Genomic DNA, 16,165 nt, shown 5'->3' on the forward strand with positions numbered 1-16,165 from the left:
GGTTATCTAAAGGAGGACAACTTTAGGACCGGCAGCCAAACGAGAACCCGAGGACCCAAATTAAGCAGAGATCCAGAAAGCATTTCGTTACGCAAAGAGTGGCCGGGGTCTGGAACAAGCTCTCCAACTGGTACGCTTGAATCCCCAAAAAACAAGTGGGTAATATCCTTTGATCAATTGGCTAATTAACAAGCAAAAGAGCCAGATATGCCAAATGGCCTCCTTTTGTGATTTTTCTTATGTTCTATTCAAAACAGCATTAATGCGTTGCAACTTTAGGAGTGATCTAGTGTGGCCAAGCACAGTAAACGCCAAAGGAAAGTGATACAAAGATTGGTATTAAAATGCAGACACTGTAGATTTACTGATCTTGCAGACGGTGCTCGTCAGTCCTTCGGTGTGGCATGGGTATAGCAGAGAGACTTGGTCGTGACTTGGTCCCCATGTGATCCTCCACTGGGCTCCCTGCTGTTACAGCTGAATCAAGGATATTCTGCTGCACAAACAAGTCCTAGACATTCCTCTGCTCCCTCTCATGCCCTCCCTCACCGTCTCGGCGGGACATGCCTTAACTTGCACCCCTTACACAAGCGAAGATGTAATCCTTTGAATTTCCGAGACGACTGATGTGTTAGATGGCTTTGACGGTAAAATGCTTTTTTTTTACTATTCTCCTAAAGTGTTTTGGCAGTATAGGCCTTGCCAGGTGCTGACATGCTGATAGCTTGTAGGGAATTTCCTGATTTTCAAACGGTCCTGGCGACGTGCAAGCAGGTCTGGGGGTGAGGGATCTTTCGGTAAACCACTGGGTGAGATTCTCCAATCGAGAAATGACAGAGAAGCCCAACAGGCAGAAATGAGTCGAACGGCCTTTTCTTGTCTGTTTGTTTTTTTTTATTGCCCAACCAGTTTGGAAGCCCCAGGGTCCTGAGACTCCTGTGCGTCCTGACGGTCTGACCCCTCTGTCAGGGCCCTTCGTCTGCTGATGAATCCGCGAGCTGCACTGAGCCCTGCAGGAGGAGGGAGGGGTGACAGCAGGACTGGCAGGTCCTTCACTGGCCTCACTGCTCGACCCCGGCGATGCCGATCTCGGCTGGTCCTGACAGCGGAGGGGGACCCTGGGCGTCCAACGCCTCGCTACCAACTGGGCGGCACTCGGCCAGCTTCGATCTGCCGCTCGGGGGAATCCCTGCCACGGCAGGCGGGTGACCCCATGTCCCAGTGTCCCCCATGATCCTCGAACGTCAAAGACGTTGGCCCTGCAGCGTGACCGAGCACAAGGACGGAAGAACGGCGACCGACTGTTCGAGGCCATTGGGTGCAGCCGTGTGCTTGAAGCCGATGCCCCGGCTTTCTCAAGAAACAGAACAGGAGGACTTTACACAGAGGGAGGTGGGAGTATGGGACAGGCTGGCCAGCCATATGGTTGAAGCCAAAGCCCGTGGTGTCTGTCAAGAAACGGCCTGGATGAGATTCTCCAGCATGGACAGGGGGCGCTTCTTTACACAGAGGGCGGCGGGAGTGTGGAGCACGCCAGATGGGCTTCCTCTTGTCTGTGACCTTTCTTGTGTGTAAGAAAGGTGCAAACCCAGGCTTATGCCTTTGCTGCTTAGTGTCCTCAACGTGGTGCATCAGTATCGGCCTCAGAGTAATACCAATACTGCTGCTGTTTTTGCCTGTTGAATCCGCACAAAAGTTCCCCGGCACTTTTCCAGCACCAGCTTGATCTGGCTGCTCGGCCAGTGGTGCCCCTGAGCTGGGCTTGTTTGCTCCAGCTCCTCTGTAGTTTTGACAGGCAAATCCGGCAGAGATGGCCAAGGTGAGCGCACCTGGGGGCTGAACTGCATGCGGCCAGCCCCCACCCTGGCCATACTCTCTCCCACGGGGCTGTCTGGGCGCTCCAGACACCACAGTGCGCCGGATTCCACATTCTCCTCATTCTTGTCCTCGCCAGTTTTGGTTTGCCATCTTTTTCTTTAATCTACTTGTCCCACGCTGCATTCCGGCTCTGCCCTAATCTCTTTCCCATTATTTTTGGAATCGCTCGGGCCGTTTCTTGTGTGTGTTCCCACTGGAAGCAGGGAAGCGTTGGGAGTGTTTGTGTGTGTGTGTGTGGGGTCACTCTCAAGCCTGCGCCTGTGGTCTGGAGCGATTCCAGATTCCTCAGGGAGCCTAGCGTCTGTGTTTTCACATTCCTGGCTGGTGAGATCACCGTTTCCTGCAGAACACTGTGTTCTGCCTCCTTTTTTTTTCTCAATGGCCTGTTCGTGCTCTGTAGCAGCTCGAGCTGCGGAAGAATTAATCCATTTATTGAATCCCACAAAGAAAACAGCAAGAGTGCCTCCTGTTTCATCCTTTTGTTTCCCATCATACAGTGTTACTTGGCAATTTCAGCAAGAAACCTCGTCCACAGCCCAGCCCACATCTCCAAGGTAGTTTTGAGTCGCTGTATAAAAGTCCTGTCTGCTTCTAATGAGGTTAATTGTTTAATTGACCGCTCAGGCTGAGATCCCGGGATTAACAGGATCTCGCAGGGTGAGTGCAGCAAGTAACCACAGGAAATAAGACGATCCTCAGGCAGGAATGACTCAGTACTTTTTTTTTAAACAACTTCCCTGTTCCCAACCCAGAAAGATATTTTGCCTATTATTAGAATATTATTGTCATCCTTGTAAATGAAATTCTTTACATAGCTATGGTATAATTAAAGTTCCAGCCTGCAATGTGTGCTCAAGAGCGATTACTGGAAATGTCACGGTCAAACAGGATTAATCTGTCAATCTGGCAGTGTGGGAGGAAACAAGCGAACCAGGAGGTGGGTGGAAGGCACATTTTGTACAATTTTGTACATTTTGTAGACTTTGTAGCCATGAGAGTACCTTGTTCCCAGCTGGCTGCTTGTTTTGTATGGTTTATTCCACAATGATGTTTCTTGAAAACCTGGAACAAGAGAGTCCCCATCACCCAGATGAGAATATACTCATCTATATTCAAAGGGGTTCCCCAAATTCTGTTCCAGGACCCCTCTCCAAAGCAGCTCTCTTACCAGCTCAGCTGTGCTTCATGGGAAAATTGAGATCAAAGTGAACCGCTGTACAGTACGTACAACACTGACAAATATAATAGAGTGGAGCAGTTCATCTTCAGCAATTCACCAGTCATGCCAATAGAGCTCTGTGAATTGGAATAGTACACAAAAACCACAACATGGCTGTTTTTTTTTTTCTGTCCTGGTCCAGTGTTTCCAGACGGCTCAAGTGGGAACTATGTGACAAACCGAGAAAAAGGACACGCCTCTTTACACAAAGGGTGGTGGGAGTGTGGAACAATCTGCCCAGCCATGTTGTGGAGCCCGATACACGGGCTGCTTTCAAGAAACAGTTGCGCCAAGTCATTAATAATAATAATAATTGCTTAAACTTATATAGCGCTTTTCTGGACACTCCACTCAAAGCGCTTTACAGGTAATGGGGACTCCCCTCCACCACCACCAATGTGCAGCATCCACCTGGACCATTAGATCAACCGCATCCTAATGACAAAACAAAATGGGCGCAATTCCTCTGGTTCTCGTGTTCTTCACTTGGGGACCTGTTTCCAGAACTAGTGTACCTGACAGACCCCCGATCCGGGCGATTGTTCCCCGCAGCTCAAGCGACAACGACAACGCACGTCAGCAGATTCTTTGCCATTTGTTTGAAGAGGACGCACAAAAGCGAAAGGAGTCTTGATTGTCTCTCCGGCGTGACAGCGCTGGGTAAACTTTGCCGGGAGCCGTCAGGTGCTTTACCACTGAAGCGCAGACGAGCAGTATTTGAATTGAACACTCGCTCGGGGCTCTCATGCTGAACACACGCTCCCCTGTTCCCCGTCCCGACTGTGTGCAGGTAGCAGAAAGGGACGGAAAATGTATTTTGGAAGGTCGTTTCCTAAGGCCCGTCACGTGTGAGCGCGGCATTTTGCTGATGGACCGCAGATCGGCTATTTCCTATTCGGGACAGCGCACGGCTTTTTCGTGCAGCTGGGACAATAGGCGCCACTGTTTCTATTGTTGGCCTCGGACCTGTCTCTCCGTGTCTGCCTTTTACAGCAGTGAGGGGGGGGGGGGGGAACCTATTGTCTATGGTCAACTGCCCCCACAATGCAGCGAGGCCAGCAAAAAAAAAAAACGCGATTTTTTTCCACCTGCTGCTCCATCTCGTGGTGCTGCTGAGTATCGCAATTGCGTTTGGGCAAGGAGTCTCCGCTTGTCTGTCTGGACTCGCTTCTCTCATCGCCCCCCCCAAAAAAATATTCCCCTTTTCTGGATGGGGAGATTCTTCTGCAGCGCAGGCGGGTGTGTTTCTGCTACGGCGGCTCCTCTGGGCTGGATCGCCTGGGAGACCGCCCATCAGGTGTGTGCGGCCGGACAACGTGGGTGGCCAGTTTATTACCGTCCGGAGCTTTTGGGAAAAACGAGCAATCGGGGGAGATACAGCTGGCCTGAAACAAGCTGGGAACAATGGCTACGCGGCCACAGCCCCTTCTTTCAAAGTGCCCTCGTTTGTACCGCTTTTGCGTGTCAATGTACCCGGAAAATAATTAAAATAAATGAGACGGATGGTTGTGTGTCTTACTGACGTTTAAGAACGGTTAAAAACGAGAGGCCATTCAGTCCGTCAAGCCCGTTTGGTAGTTAAGAGTTTCGTGATCCAAATATTGATTCCTTCTGAGTCTCAGAAATATCGAACACGTATATAATGAAAGCCAGCGGCGTGCTCTCTCACAGTGGAATACCGTCAGCAAATAAGGACAGAAACGAGAGGAGTCATTCGGCCCATGCAGTCCATTTAGTAGTTTGTAGCTAATTATTCCAAGAAACCTCACCCAGCTGTTTCTTTAAAGAAACCACAGTATCGGCTTCAGCAACGTGGTTGTTCCACACTCCTGGCACTCTTTGTGTAAAGAAGTGGCTCCCGTTCTCATGTTTTAAATCTACACTTCCAAGGAAGTTCCCACCGGTGCCCTCTAGTGGGGGGGTAGCCACTGGGTCCGGGATGACCCGTCCGGATTAAACTGATCCGGAGAGCGTTCCATGTTTCACCGCTGGTCCAGGCTAGAGGCGATCGTTGATGTGAATAGCTACCAATTACCAAGAGCTGGCTGTGATAATTGTTGTCGGCAAACTATCCTCAATTTTTAAATTGCCCGCTGGTGCTTTTCTGGAACACCAGCTCCTTGTCTTCAGCCACGCCGCCATACTAATTGAAGGAATTCTTGTATTAAGTATTTAAGGTTTCCACTTAAGTGGAAATGTCTGTTAAAGTGTGGTGGGTGCTGGGCCGCTGTGCATGAGGGATATTAAGGAAGACTAATATTTAGGAACAGTGTTCATTTCTAGGGGTGGTACCCCTGTCAGTCTTTATTGATGGTGCAACTCTTACGGACACTAAAAGCATTCAGAGTGAAGGAGAGTTTTGGCCGACTGGCGTTGTTCAAAGGGAGGGTGGGTGCTCAGCCCTGGCGGCCTCTGCATGGTGTCCACGGGTCCCTCTGTTCTTGAGTCCGAGGCTGTCCAAGGCTGGGGAGCGGCAGGATTCTCGGGGTCCCCTGTGTTTGCAGTGGGGGAGGGGTGGGGGGGGTAGCCACTAGGTCAGGGTTGCTGGTTCGGGAGGATGGTGGGAGGCAAAATAATCCGGAAAGCGTTCCAGATCCGGAGTGGGACAGCCATGGCCTTTTCCCCCCGAAACTGTGAAACCCAACACTCCGTCCAGAATTCGAGGGTTTGCGTCCGACTCGGAGAGCTCGGGAGAGCGCGCTCCTCCCGCTCTGCCGGAGGTGAAACTGCTCGGCTGAAACTCTGTGGATGCTCTCTCGATAAGAGCGCCTCGCCTGTCCCCATTCTTAAAACACAGCCGCCTCATTCCCCTCATCAGCAGCCCCATTCTTTGCAGCTGTGGCCTGAGATGAATTTGGGGAATGCGGCCAGGGAACATATCTGCCCTTAGATCCTTTTCACGTAAATCTCCCAAGAATCAGACTGTCCTTCATGCAGCATACCAGATCTTATCAGTTTTAGCTGGTACAACATTTGTATGCATTCCAGTGCACTCTGGAAGCAGTCTGTAATAACCTGAAATACGTGAAGAATTTGCAAAGTCATCCATCCTGCCTAATATCCCTTCACACATGTTTCTGTATGGTTAGCGCTCACCACATTTGACTGAGATCTGATGCATTTGTGTTTCGACTATATTTCCTTCTTTTTCACACATTATCCTTCGAAGGGACCTGCTTGCAGGCGCTGGGAACTGAATGCTGAGACAGTTGCAGCGTGCTCCCTGCCATGTCCATCGGTGCTTTCTGTGAAAACCCAGGTGGCAGGCAGCTGGATTAACTGACATTGAAAAAGGCGTTGAGGAGCTGGAGCGTTCAAACTGAGGCTTGGCAGCAGAATTGCAACCAGTTCCTATATCCCAATATCCCCTGGCAGCAGGCAGAGGGTAGCCAGCACAGTGGTTATGCCACAGTCTCACATGCAGTATATCGAGAGGCAGCCTGCTTAGGCAGAAGAAGAAATGCAAACATTGTTGGATTAGAATTAGTCCAAATCATCTCTTACTTGTATGACCTTGCAGGAATGTTCAGTGCTTTGGCAACACAGGCACACTCATTGTTGCTATCAGTTTTAACCTGGCACAACTGGTACTAGCACATTAGTAGGCGTAACATGTAGTTCCACCTGTGTTTGTGTATAAACAGTCAACACACCATGTTGCTAGTGCTGCTGGTGATTCCTTCAACCGCCTGTTGCTTTGAGGTGTTCTCTACAGCTGCTTGCAAGTCATGTGAAAATGGCTGACGCCAAAGGCCTCCAATCCTGATCCTAGAGGAGCTCCTAGGTCTTTTTGAAACACCAGCACCAGTTTGTTAAATTGGGCCCACTTCAGCCATTAGGAGCTGATTGGACTTTGTACAGAGCTAAGCAAGGATGAAACACCTGCACAAGCCAGCCACCCAGGACCAGGGCTGGTGTCCATGTCAATCTACAGCACAGGTTAAAAGGAACTGAGTCTCTTCAGTCAAGTGCAAGAGAGCTTGAGAGAAGAAAGCTGCTAAATCATACATTTGTTTACACACTTTGAAAATCAATTTGCTTTTTTTTTTGTCTGATGCCTTTATCTAGGGCAACTTAGATTTGCCCCCATTTTCCAACATACAGCTGGCTATTCAGGTGAACCAGCTCACTCAAGGATAGAAAAGCTGTGTCACAGCTGGAATTCGAACCCACAGCCCTCCAGTCTCGAACCTTGAGCAGCCTTCATTGGTAGGTGATGATCTGTGATGGCTCAGTCTACTGAAATAATGATTTACTTACTTAACTGGGTCCTTTGATGCAGGTGGCAACATAAGATAACTGTCAAACTGTTCACAGCCGGATGAAGTTAATAATTGTCCAATTTTATTAACCAGTTCCCTTGAGCTATCTCACATGGGGAGGCATTTTGACTCCTGGGAACTGGATTGGATTGCTTTGGTTTTGATGTCCTTTGAAGGATTCATCACCTGATTTTTCAGCCAGAATATTGTGAACAAATCCCTTTGTGACGCTAAAATGTGCAATGTGCAATGTGCGAGCGAATCGTCAGTCAGACGATATTCATTTAACTGCAGGAACACCGAGGCTTGAGAAAGAATTGTAGAGGTTTGTAGGGGGTGAATGCTGAGGTAACACTGTCACCTCCTGGTATAAACTCGTCACAACCACTGCGGTTCAGCTCCATTAGTTGAGTCTGGATTCAAGGCTCGGCAATCAATTACAAAGACTTAAAACATGCAATGGCCGCCTTGCACCGTAGGCCGGATTGCGAATAGTGTCTAATTCTGTTGTTTAAATAAAGAAAATAATTGGACTTAAATATAGTTTTCAGAAAAAAAAACCAAGGCAACTTTCTTGTTAAATTCGACGGACGGTACAATCTAGAAGTAAACGGATATCTTAATCTTACAGTATAGCTTTACTACTGAAGGCTGAGGTGGTCGTGTTTATTTATTTTTATTTTGCAGACGAAGTTTACCCAAACATGAGTTTAGCCGTCGGTCGAGCACCGCGAAAGACGGCGGGAAACCGTATGTCTAAATTATTAGACGCGGAAGAAGATGACGAATTCTACAAAACGACTTACGGCGGATTCAACGATGTAAGTTATTAACACAAGACTTTACGTTAGAACAGATTTCTTATCAGAAATAAAAGTAATTTAATAGTACAGGAAATATGAAATTGGAAGCTTCAGGTTAATACAGTAGTCATTTTGTATGCTTAAAACGTTTACACAGGTCTCCCTCATTGAAATGAAAATCGTAGATTTGGAAATGTTACGAGACCGAGCATAAAGCGAACCGCACACGAACACCTCAGCATGTGTCGTTATGGGCGGTAAGCTTGGTGAAGATTACTGGATTTCACATTTGGGCTTTCTGGACCCCTATGTCCGCTCGCTTTTGTTCCCTTAATCAACGGAGTTCATTTATTTAGGTTTTCTACTTGAGGCGTCTTCTGCTCAGCCCGAAGGAGATTTGTAATGAGCTCTTGTGCTAATATGAGGGACAGATGTAACCAGCTGGACTCGAGCACAAGGAGAGACGCTGGCTCGCTGCAGGACCAGAAGCGAGAACCACTGATGTAGGGCAGCACAGGAAAAGCTGATTTTCGCGGCAGGTAAAGGTTTATTCCGTGCTGAAAGGAAAAGAAAAGCGACAACGTTTCGGCTGTGGAGTTTCTTCAGTTATAAACTATACGCACCTGAAGAAGGCTCCATAGCCGAAACGTAGTCTCTCTTCTTTTACTTTCAGCATGGAATACATCTTTACCTGTTCCTTTGCAGCCTACGCATGCTGACACTACCACCTGAATTGAATTTCTTGTTTTACTGTAAACAGGGCTGTGATAAAACTGGCATTTTTTTTATTGTTGTTGTTGTCGTTCTGCAAAGAGCTTTTTTTGAAAGCCACCTTTTAAAGGTGCTATATAAGTTAAAGTTGATTATTATTGTGTTGCACTGCTCATGTGTGGGAGCCCCACAGGTGTGTCAGGGACAGCTGGGGGCACCTCTGTGATAACCAAAAAAACAAAACTCAGCATGGTATACATTAGCATGTAAAAATGGCCGAAGCCAAGGGTCTGCAATCCTAGTCCTAGAGAAGCTGGTGTTTCAGTTAGGGCTCCTAGGTCTCTTTGAAATCCCAACAACAGTTATTAAATTGCAGATGCATTGTATAAAGTGTATATCCAGTGGTATAAAGATCCAGTGCTGTGTTCCACACAGCCCTATTAGCAAAAATCTCTGACTCCTTCGTGCCAATTTGTAATTAAGATGTTCTAGGACTAGAGCTTTTTAATGTCGGCCGCTATGAATGGAGGCACTGGAGTGTTTTTGATGAATCCCGGAGAAAACGGAGGGGACTGCTCTTCTAAGGGCGCCGCCCCCTCCCATCGGGTTCATTCCTCTCCGCTGGCAGGAGTCGGGCGACGACGAGTACAAGGGCGACCAGTCGGAGACGGAGGACGAGGTGGACAGCGACTTCGACATCGACGAGGGGGACGAGCCCGACAGCGACCAGGAGGAGGACGAGCCGCGCAGGAAACGGCGTGTGGTCACCAAGGCCTACAAGGTCAGGGGGCGGCTCTGAGAAACTCTGGGCCTGTCGGGGGGTAGTTTCATGGGGCGTCTGCAGGCAGCCAAGACACGGTATTCCAGAATATTTACTCCTGGGGAATAAGATAATCTCTGTTACTCTTTTGTTGAAGGGTGTCTGATCGGAGGGTCTCAGAGAGGAATCGTCTCAAGCAACTTGGCAGGGTAGCTTTCTCCAGCTCTTAGGCTTTGTGTCTAAAAGTGCCTCCTCTTTGCACTCTTAATAAACAGGTTTCCTTTTGACACTGCTGTGCTATTCTTTTTGGCTCCTGAGGGGTTTGCAGAAGACGCTGTGCCCTGCCTTTGTGTTTTTTGATCCCAGTGATTGCCCTCGCCGGGCTTTTGAAGTTTGCTTTCGATTAAGCAGAAACCTGCGGACCGCCCGGCGCTTTTTAAATCTCTCCGCGGTGGCTGGACTGTCCTCCAAACCGCGGAGTGGTGGTGCGCATGCCGAGAATGTGGCCGACCATGAGGTCGCAGCCCCTGACTTGGTGTCCGTGTGTCGTCTGTGTCCGAACGGTGTTGTCCAGGAGCCCATCAAGGTGGTCAAGCCCAAGCCCAAGCCGAAGAGGCCATCTGCGCCACCCAGCGGGTCGGTCAAGGAGAAGGAGGAGAAACAGGAACCCCTGGAGTTGCAGGATGACATAGGAGAGAGTAAGACCCCTGCTTCTTCTTCCTCTGTTCTTTTTCGGGTTTTTCTTCACAGCCCTGATGACGTTCCTGTCATTGAATGCTGTCGCCTTCCCTGAATGACCCGGAGTTTGTCGATTGATCACTCCTCCCGTGTTTTCTCTTTCAAGACCTTCCAGATTGTTGGATTTGGTTCCAGACCGGTATTTTTTTCACAGCTACTTGCTGTACCCTGCCTTGTACCTGTTGCTTGACCGGGATAGGCTCCGGCTTTTCCATGACTCGGAATTGGAAGAAATGGTTTGAAAATGGATGGGCGGATGAAAAACCCGTTGTTCCGTTTGGCTCGGTACTTATTCTCACCTGAATTGGGGGAATTGAACACTACATATAACGTTGTTCTGACATGACTTAATTGTATGCAAAATAAAACCCAGAAACCCAGAGAGCTAAAAGAATATAAGGCAAAAGTATATTAACCTTTTGATCTGAAATACAAATTTCAGTTCACCGTCCCAGTACTTAACGCTTTTCACAATATGTGGTTCCTCACAGACTGTAGCTGGTTCTCTGTCTCCTGCAGGCTCCTGTAATCAGTCTCTTGTGCTACATTAGGGAGGCTTGTTAGAGTTTAATGGATTTCTGTGGTTTATCATTTTATAGGGGAACCGCAGCGCCATTTTTTGATTTTGGGGTCAGCATCGATGAGTGCGTTTCAAACCACAATAAAAGTAAAATGTACACAGTAACGTAAAACGTCCAATGTACGTCACAAAATAGATGACATTTCCGGGTATGCGCAGCGCCATATTCTGCAATTCAGAACGAGGCAACAAAATACTTCCAGTGATGTGTTGCGGCCCTATTACAAACATCTCTTTTAGTCCAATAGAAATATTGCTTTCCATTTTGCAGACAAATGCTACTTACTTGTTCACTCTGCATGACGATCACATTGGAGCAGTTCTGCGGTGAAGTGTCAGCAGCACAGCCTGCGCTTATCCGCTCGTCCATCACAGCCCATTGAGTCAGTATGGTGACTAGTGAGCAGGAAGGGCCGCTTCACGTCGTGATTCACATACGCTTCCGCTCTCACTCCTGGCGAGAACAGGGGTTTGCGATATCACGGCGACTTAGAGGACTTTCACAAGGTTCACCATTTTGTGCTCGGTTCAAAATTTGTTAGATTTTTTTTTCTGTGCATGAATTAATTCATTCCGCCCATGAATTCATTTAGTGACCGAGGTTTAACAACCGATCTGAGCAACCGAGACTGCGGTTGCCCGTTAAACGCCCGAGGGTTGGGGGGGGGGGAGGGGGAGATGCTCGTGGCATCGGCTGCAGCCCAGAAACCTCTGCCCGCGGCTTCTTCCAGACCGCAAGTCCGTGCGCCAGTCGACCACCGAGCACACCCGCCTGACGTACCTGCGGCTCCAGGAGAGGCGAGTGCAGCCGCGCCGCCGGAAGGGCCCCTACCACGACCGGCCCCTGACCCAAGAGGAGCTGCTGGCCGAAGCCAGGATCACCGCCGAGATCAATCTCCGATCCCTGGGTGAGAGGCCGAGAGGAGATCGGGGTCCTGTCAGCACGGGAGGGATATTACTCCTCTTTTGCGGGGGGGAAGTTAATCTATACACTTATTTTGTATGCCCTGCCCAGTTTTGTGATCTCCAGTTGTTTTAAAATTGTTATAAGCTCTCCGGCTGACTCCCTTATTATCTGGAGAGAGTGAAATGCCTCAGTGTGAGAAGATGCATATTTGTTTCTGTCTGCCCTGTGATGGACTGGCGTCCCATCCCGGGGGGGTACCCTGCCTTGCACCCGTTGCCTGCTGGGATAGGCTCTCGCTCCCCCAGGACACAGACGCACCCGTCTGCAGAGCCATTTGTCATTTCACTCAGGGGGCGCCGCAGTGCTCAATTAAAGGAGCAGATGGTGCAGACTTCACTGTGATCTGGCAGCTGCCCAGCAAGTCACAGGCCACCAGGAGAGCCTTGTCCAGCCTTGTCCGGCCCCTTTCCTGAATGATAGAACTATTAAACACACCTGAAAACAAAATGTTTTCGTCTCTGTTGGAAATTCATAGAAGGAAGTGAATTGCATCTTGCGTGCACTCGGGAGTTTGCCTGTATGGGCAGGAGAGGGGCAGGGGGGGGTGAGATCTCTTTGATGCAAAGTTGCAGACACACCCAGTAGTGACAGTGGGGTGCCATTCCGAACCCCGGCCTGAATTACAGAAGCTTGTCTGTATCCCGAAGCAGTACTTCCCAATTCCGATCCCGGGATCCCCTGGCACCTGCAGAGATCTCGGTGACTTAACTCATCCCTTATTGGAACTAACACTTTGCGGAGTGGGAACCTCATGAAGGGTTTCAGCAGCTCGATTGCCCACACATGTGAAGTCCTTTATGAAATGCAATAGTTCCCAACGTAGCAAAGAGCTGAAATAAAAATCAGGTTGAAAATTGTACCTGCTTTAGAGCCCGACCGTTCTCCCCCAGTGTCTTATGTCTTCCTGCGGAGCCTGCGCTCGGTGCCTGACCCCTCTCTCCCCCCCCCCCCCCCGCCAGAGAACTACGAGCGCCTGGAGGCGGACAAGAAGAAGCAGGTCCACAAGCGGCGGCGCTGCGACGGCCCCACCATCCGCTACCACTCCGTGCTCATGCCCCTGCTGTCCGACACGCACCTCAAGGAGGAGAACGTGGACGTGGAAGGGTGAGGCGGGGGGGGGCGCATCGCCCGTCGCTGACTGGGTCCTGGGCTGGATTTGGGAGTGGGGGGGTCGCTGTGTTGAGGTCGTCCAGGTTGCTCGTGCTTGTGATCCGGAATTGAGCCGGGGCCTGGGTGGGGTAGCGTGCCTCTTCGGACCGCAGTCGGTCCTAAAGTGTCTCCTCTAAAAGCCGAGGGGGACGGGGTCCGTCGTTCTCCGGTGCGCCCCTTTTCCCCCGGGGGTGGCCGACGGGGCGGTTGCACTGTGTGTCACAGGGGGGCTGCGGCAGCACCGCGCCACGAGGCGACCAGGGGGGGGCACCGCATGCGGGGTGCAGAGCACGGTCAAGGGTAGCTACAGCAGGGGTGGTGGAGGATTGCCCAGCCGTGAGCCCGAACCCCGAACCCCGAACCCCGATCCCTACCCGCGGGGGGTGCCAGACACACGCCTACAGCGCCGTGTTGTCTTGTGGGGAAGGCCGGTGCTGTTGCTGATGGGCGGAGGTGTAGGCACGGGTGGCACAGGCGGTCTGGCGTGTGTGAACCCGCGGGTTTTGGGGGGGACAGGGACAGGGACAGGGGGTGCTGCTTGTTAACCGTCATGACTCCCCCCCCCCCCCCCTGCAGGCTGGACCAGGACACCCAGCAGCCGGCGGCGGCGCCGCCCCCTCTCGCCCCCACGCTCTCGGAGCCCCCGCAGCAGGCCGCCCAGCCCCCCGGGGGGAAGTGCGCCCGCGCCTTCATCACTTTCAGCGACGACGACACCTTCCAGGGCGTCTTCCCCCGGCCGCGGCCCCTGCGGCCGCCGGCCCGCGAGATCTGCCCCGTCACGCACAAGCCGGCCCTCTACCGCGACCCCATCACCGACATCCCCTACGCCAACATCCGGGCCTTCAAGATCATCCGCGAGGCCTACAAGAAGTACGTGGCCGCCCACGGGCTCCCCAACACCAGCGGCAGCCTCCCGGGGGACCCCGGGGCCCGGGGCCCCCGCCAAAAGATCATCATTAAGCAGAGCATGTCCGCCACATAGCTGGGCTGCTGTCAGGGGGGGGGGAGGGACAGCGGAGAAAAGACTGCTGGGACGGATGGGATGGCGATAGGATCCACATGAACTCTTGACAGCGGCCCTGTGCCTTCGCCGGCGTAGGCTTCCCTCGGGCTCCATCACCCCAAACCCCTACGCACCCCCGGGGGTCACCCTGTCCAGCTCTGTGGGCTGCCATCCGCCTGCTGACCCGGCTGCTCGGGCATTGCGAAGGGGAATGCGTTCAAGACCAAGTGTTGAGAAAACCACAGCACAGGCCATTGTAGGTGCTGCAGGGGGGGTACCTTCGTTAAGGTGACAAACAAAAGTTGTAGAGACGTGTAAAAGCATGGGTCACCTGGGTCTGCCCGGGGTATTGAGAGGGTTGTTGTTAAGGGCGGAGGGGGGGGGGGGGGTGTTGTTGTGGGTTTATACTGATTTTGTACAGGTTGGTTAATAAAGAAGAACCTCAAGGCGGGGCCCTTATTCTACCTCTGAGTGCGTTTGTGGGTTTCGCCCTGCTTGTGCTGGGGAATGAGGGGGGGTCCGGGGTGCTGTTGACCCGGGGCGGGAGGGGCACGGGATTTTTAGCGTGGCGCGAAGGCGATGGACCAGGTGGGTCTGGGCCCGTCTCCCCGTCCGGGCCCCGTTTCCTCAGCAGACCGGGAAATGACCAGACATCGTTTTTTCAAACCGGGCCCCCGGGTTTTTGCCCCGTTTCGGGGCAGCGCCAGGTAGAAGCTGGGAGACGTGGAAGCTACTGGGAGCAGGGAGCACACTCTGTGGGATCGCTCAGCTTCGGGGGTGCATCAGGAAGAGGAGAAGGAGGAAGAGGAGGCAGCACGGGGCAAGCAGAGGCCGTTTTGAAGGTAAGAAGTGTGTTTTCTCTGCCGTGCTGTAGTGCAGAGCAATGATGCCCTTGTCTTTCCCACTGTATCCCTTACCAGCCCAGGAAAGACTGCCTGAGTGACTCAGGGCTCCGGTGACTGAGGAGATTAAGGGTGAAGGTGCTGGTAAACTGTGGGGGGAGTGGGTGGTTTGGGGGACCCTGTGATTGGAGTTGCGTGCAGCAGACGCACAGGAAGTATGAAAACAACACAAGCCGCCCATGGGCTGGGAGCCAAGGGGAAAGGGAGGAGTTGCATTAGATCTGATGTTCAGATGGAAACTAGGCTGCAGACGTCTTATCTCTCTGCCGTATATAGATTTGTGTGAGCAAGCAGTCGCACCTTGAAGTTTAATTGTAGTCAGCTGGGCCTAGCTCAAAGGTGAGTATTTATCAGAGGCTTAATTCTTTACTGCTTAACAGGCTCACTGAAGTTTGTTGGGCGGATCAATATAGCTTGACCTATGGCCTATTCCTGTCGTTTGTGTGCCTTCTTTAGCTGACACCTGCACCCAGGGGCCCTACTCTCTGAGTGCTTTCAGGGCTACTGGAATGTGTTCAGTGCAAGAGCTGTGTGGTAGTGTGATGTACCGTGCGATAAAAAAAACCCCACAAGAAGGACTACAGTAGAACAAGACAATAGTAACGAGCACGTGGCAGGATTACAGTGCAGGTCTCCCTACTGAGAACTGCAGGGCAGAATCGGCTGATGGGAGCAGAGTCCTGGTGCTGGTGGCCCATGCACTCATGCACACACCTGCTGGTCCACTTCCATCACTGTCCCCTTAACAGATCTTACCACTGGGGACGTTTTGTTTTTAGATCCTAAACACCTAGGGGTTAGCATTTTTAAATATCGTTTGTTACGTCACTTAAAGTCTCCAGCTTTTTATGTCGATTGCATAAATCTTGCCAAGGTTCTTACCAGGCAACTTGTTGGCTCAGTTAAAGATCCAGTGAAGTGAAGAGCTTGGCTGCAATGAAAACCAGCACCCAGGCCCAGAATTGGGAACATCTGCGCTAGTGCAATGTACTGCATTACCAGGACAGCTTGTCCTTATTGTTTAAATTGGCGAGCAGCAGGATTAGTTCATTAGGTTTAGGATCACTGGTTTTCCAGTGGAGGAAAGTGCTTGTTAGTTTGACTTGTTGTACAAACGACGGCCTCTAGATGGTGCTGGTTTGCTCCCATATGCCCCAACCCCCCCCAACACACACACGCATTTCAAGCTGAAC

At 51.2% G+C, this 16,165-nt stretch overlaps 1 protein-coding gene across 2 annotated transcripts; it reads left to right on the forward strand.

Annotated features, from left to right (window-relative positions):
• Positions 1–514: 514 nt before the first annotated feature.
• On the forward strand, positions 515–14,529 carry vps72b (vacuolar protein sorting 72 homolog b). Of its 2 annotated transcripts, none has more exons than XM_088621567.1 (7): positions 515–647; positions 8,047–8,180; positions 9,502–9,654; positions 10,208–10,331; positions 11,683–11,859; positions 12,878–13,022; positions 13,644–14,529. In XM_088621567.1, exons 2-7 carry the CDS (start codon positions 8,064–8,066, stop codon positions 14,047–14,049), a joined length of 1,122 nt encoding a protein of 373 aa, XP_088477693.1. In that variant the 5' UTR covers positions 515–647; positions 8,047–8,063; the 3' UTR covers positions 14,050–14,529. The 2 variants fall into 2 exon arrangements, with proteins under 2 accessions (XP_088477693.1, XP_088477692.1); XM_088621566.1 differs by lacking the exon at positions 515–647 and adding an exon at positions 7,003–7,036.
• The last annotated feature ends 1,636 nt before the right edge of the window (positions 14,530–16,165 follow it).

Source organism: Lepisosteus platostomus, chromosome 26, assembly GCF_059453375.1.
Source record: "Lepisosteus platostomus isolate fLepPlt1 chromosome 26, fLepPlt1.hap1, whole genome shotgun sequence".
In the NCBI taxonomy this organism is placed as follows: domain Eukaryota; kingdom Metazoa; phylum Chordata; class Actinopteri; order Semionotiformes; family Lepisosteidae; genus Lepisosteus; species Lepisosteus platostomus.

Bases quoted from the DNA above. Each gene is read 5' to 3' on its own strand.
- vps72b (XM_088621566.1), top strand. The intron at 8,181-9,501 runs GTAAGTTATTAA...CTCCGCTGGCAG, and splicing joins CTTACGGCGGATTCAACGAT to GAGTCGGGCGACGACGAGTA. The intron at 11,860-12,877 runs GTGAGAGGCCGA...CCCCCCCGCCAG, and splicing joins GATCAATCTCCGATCCCTGG to AGAACTACGAGCGCCTGGAG.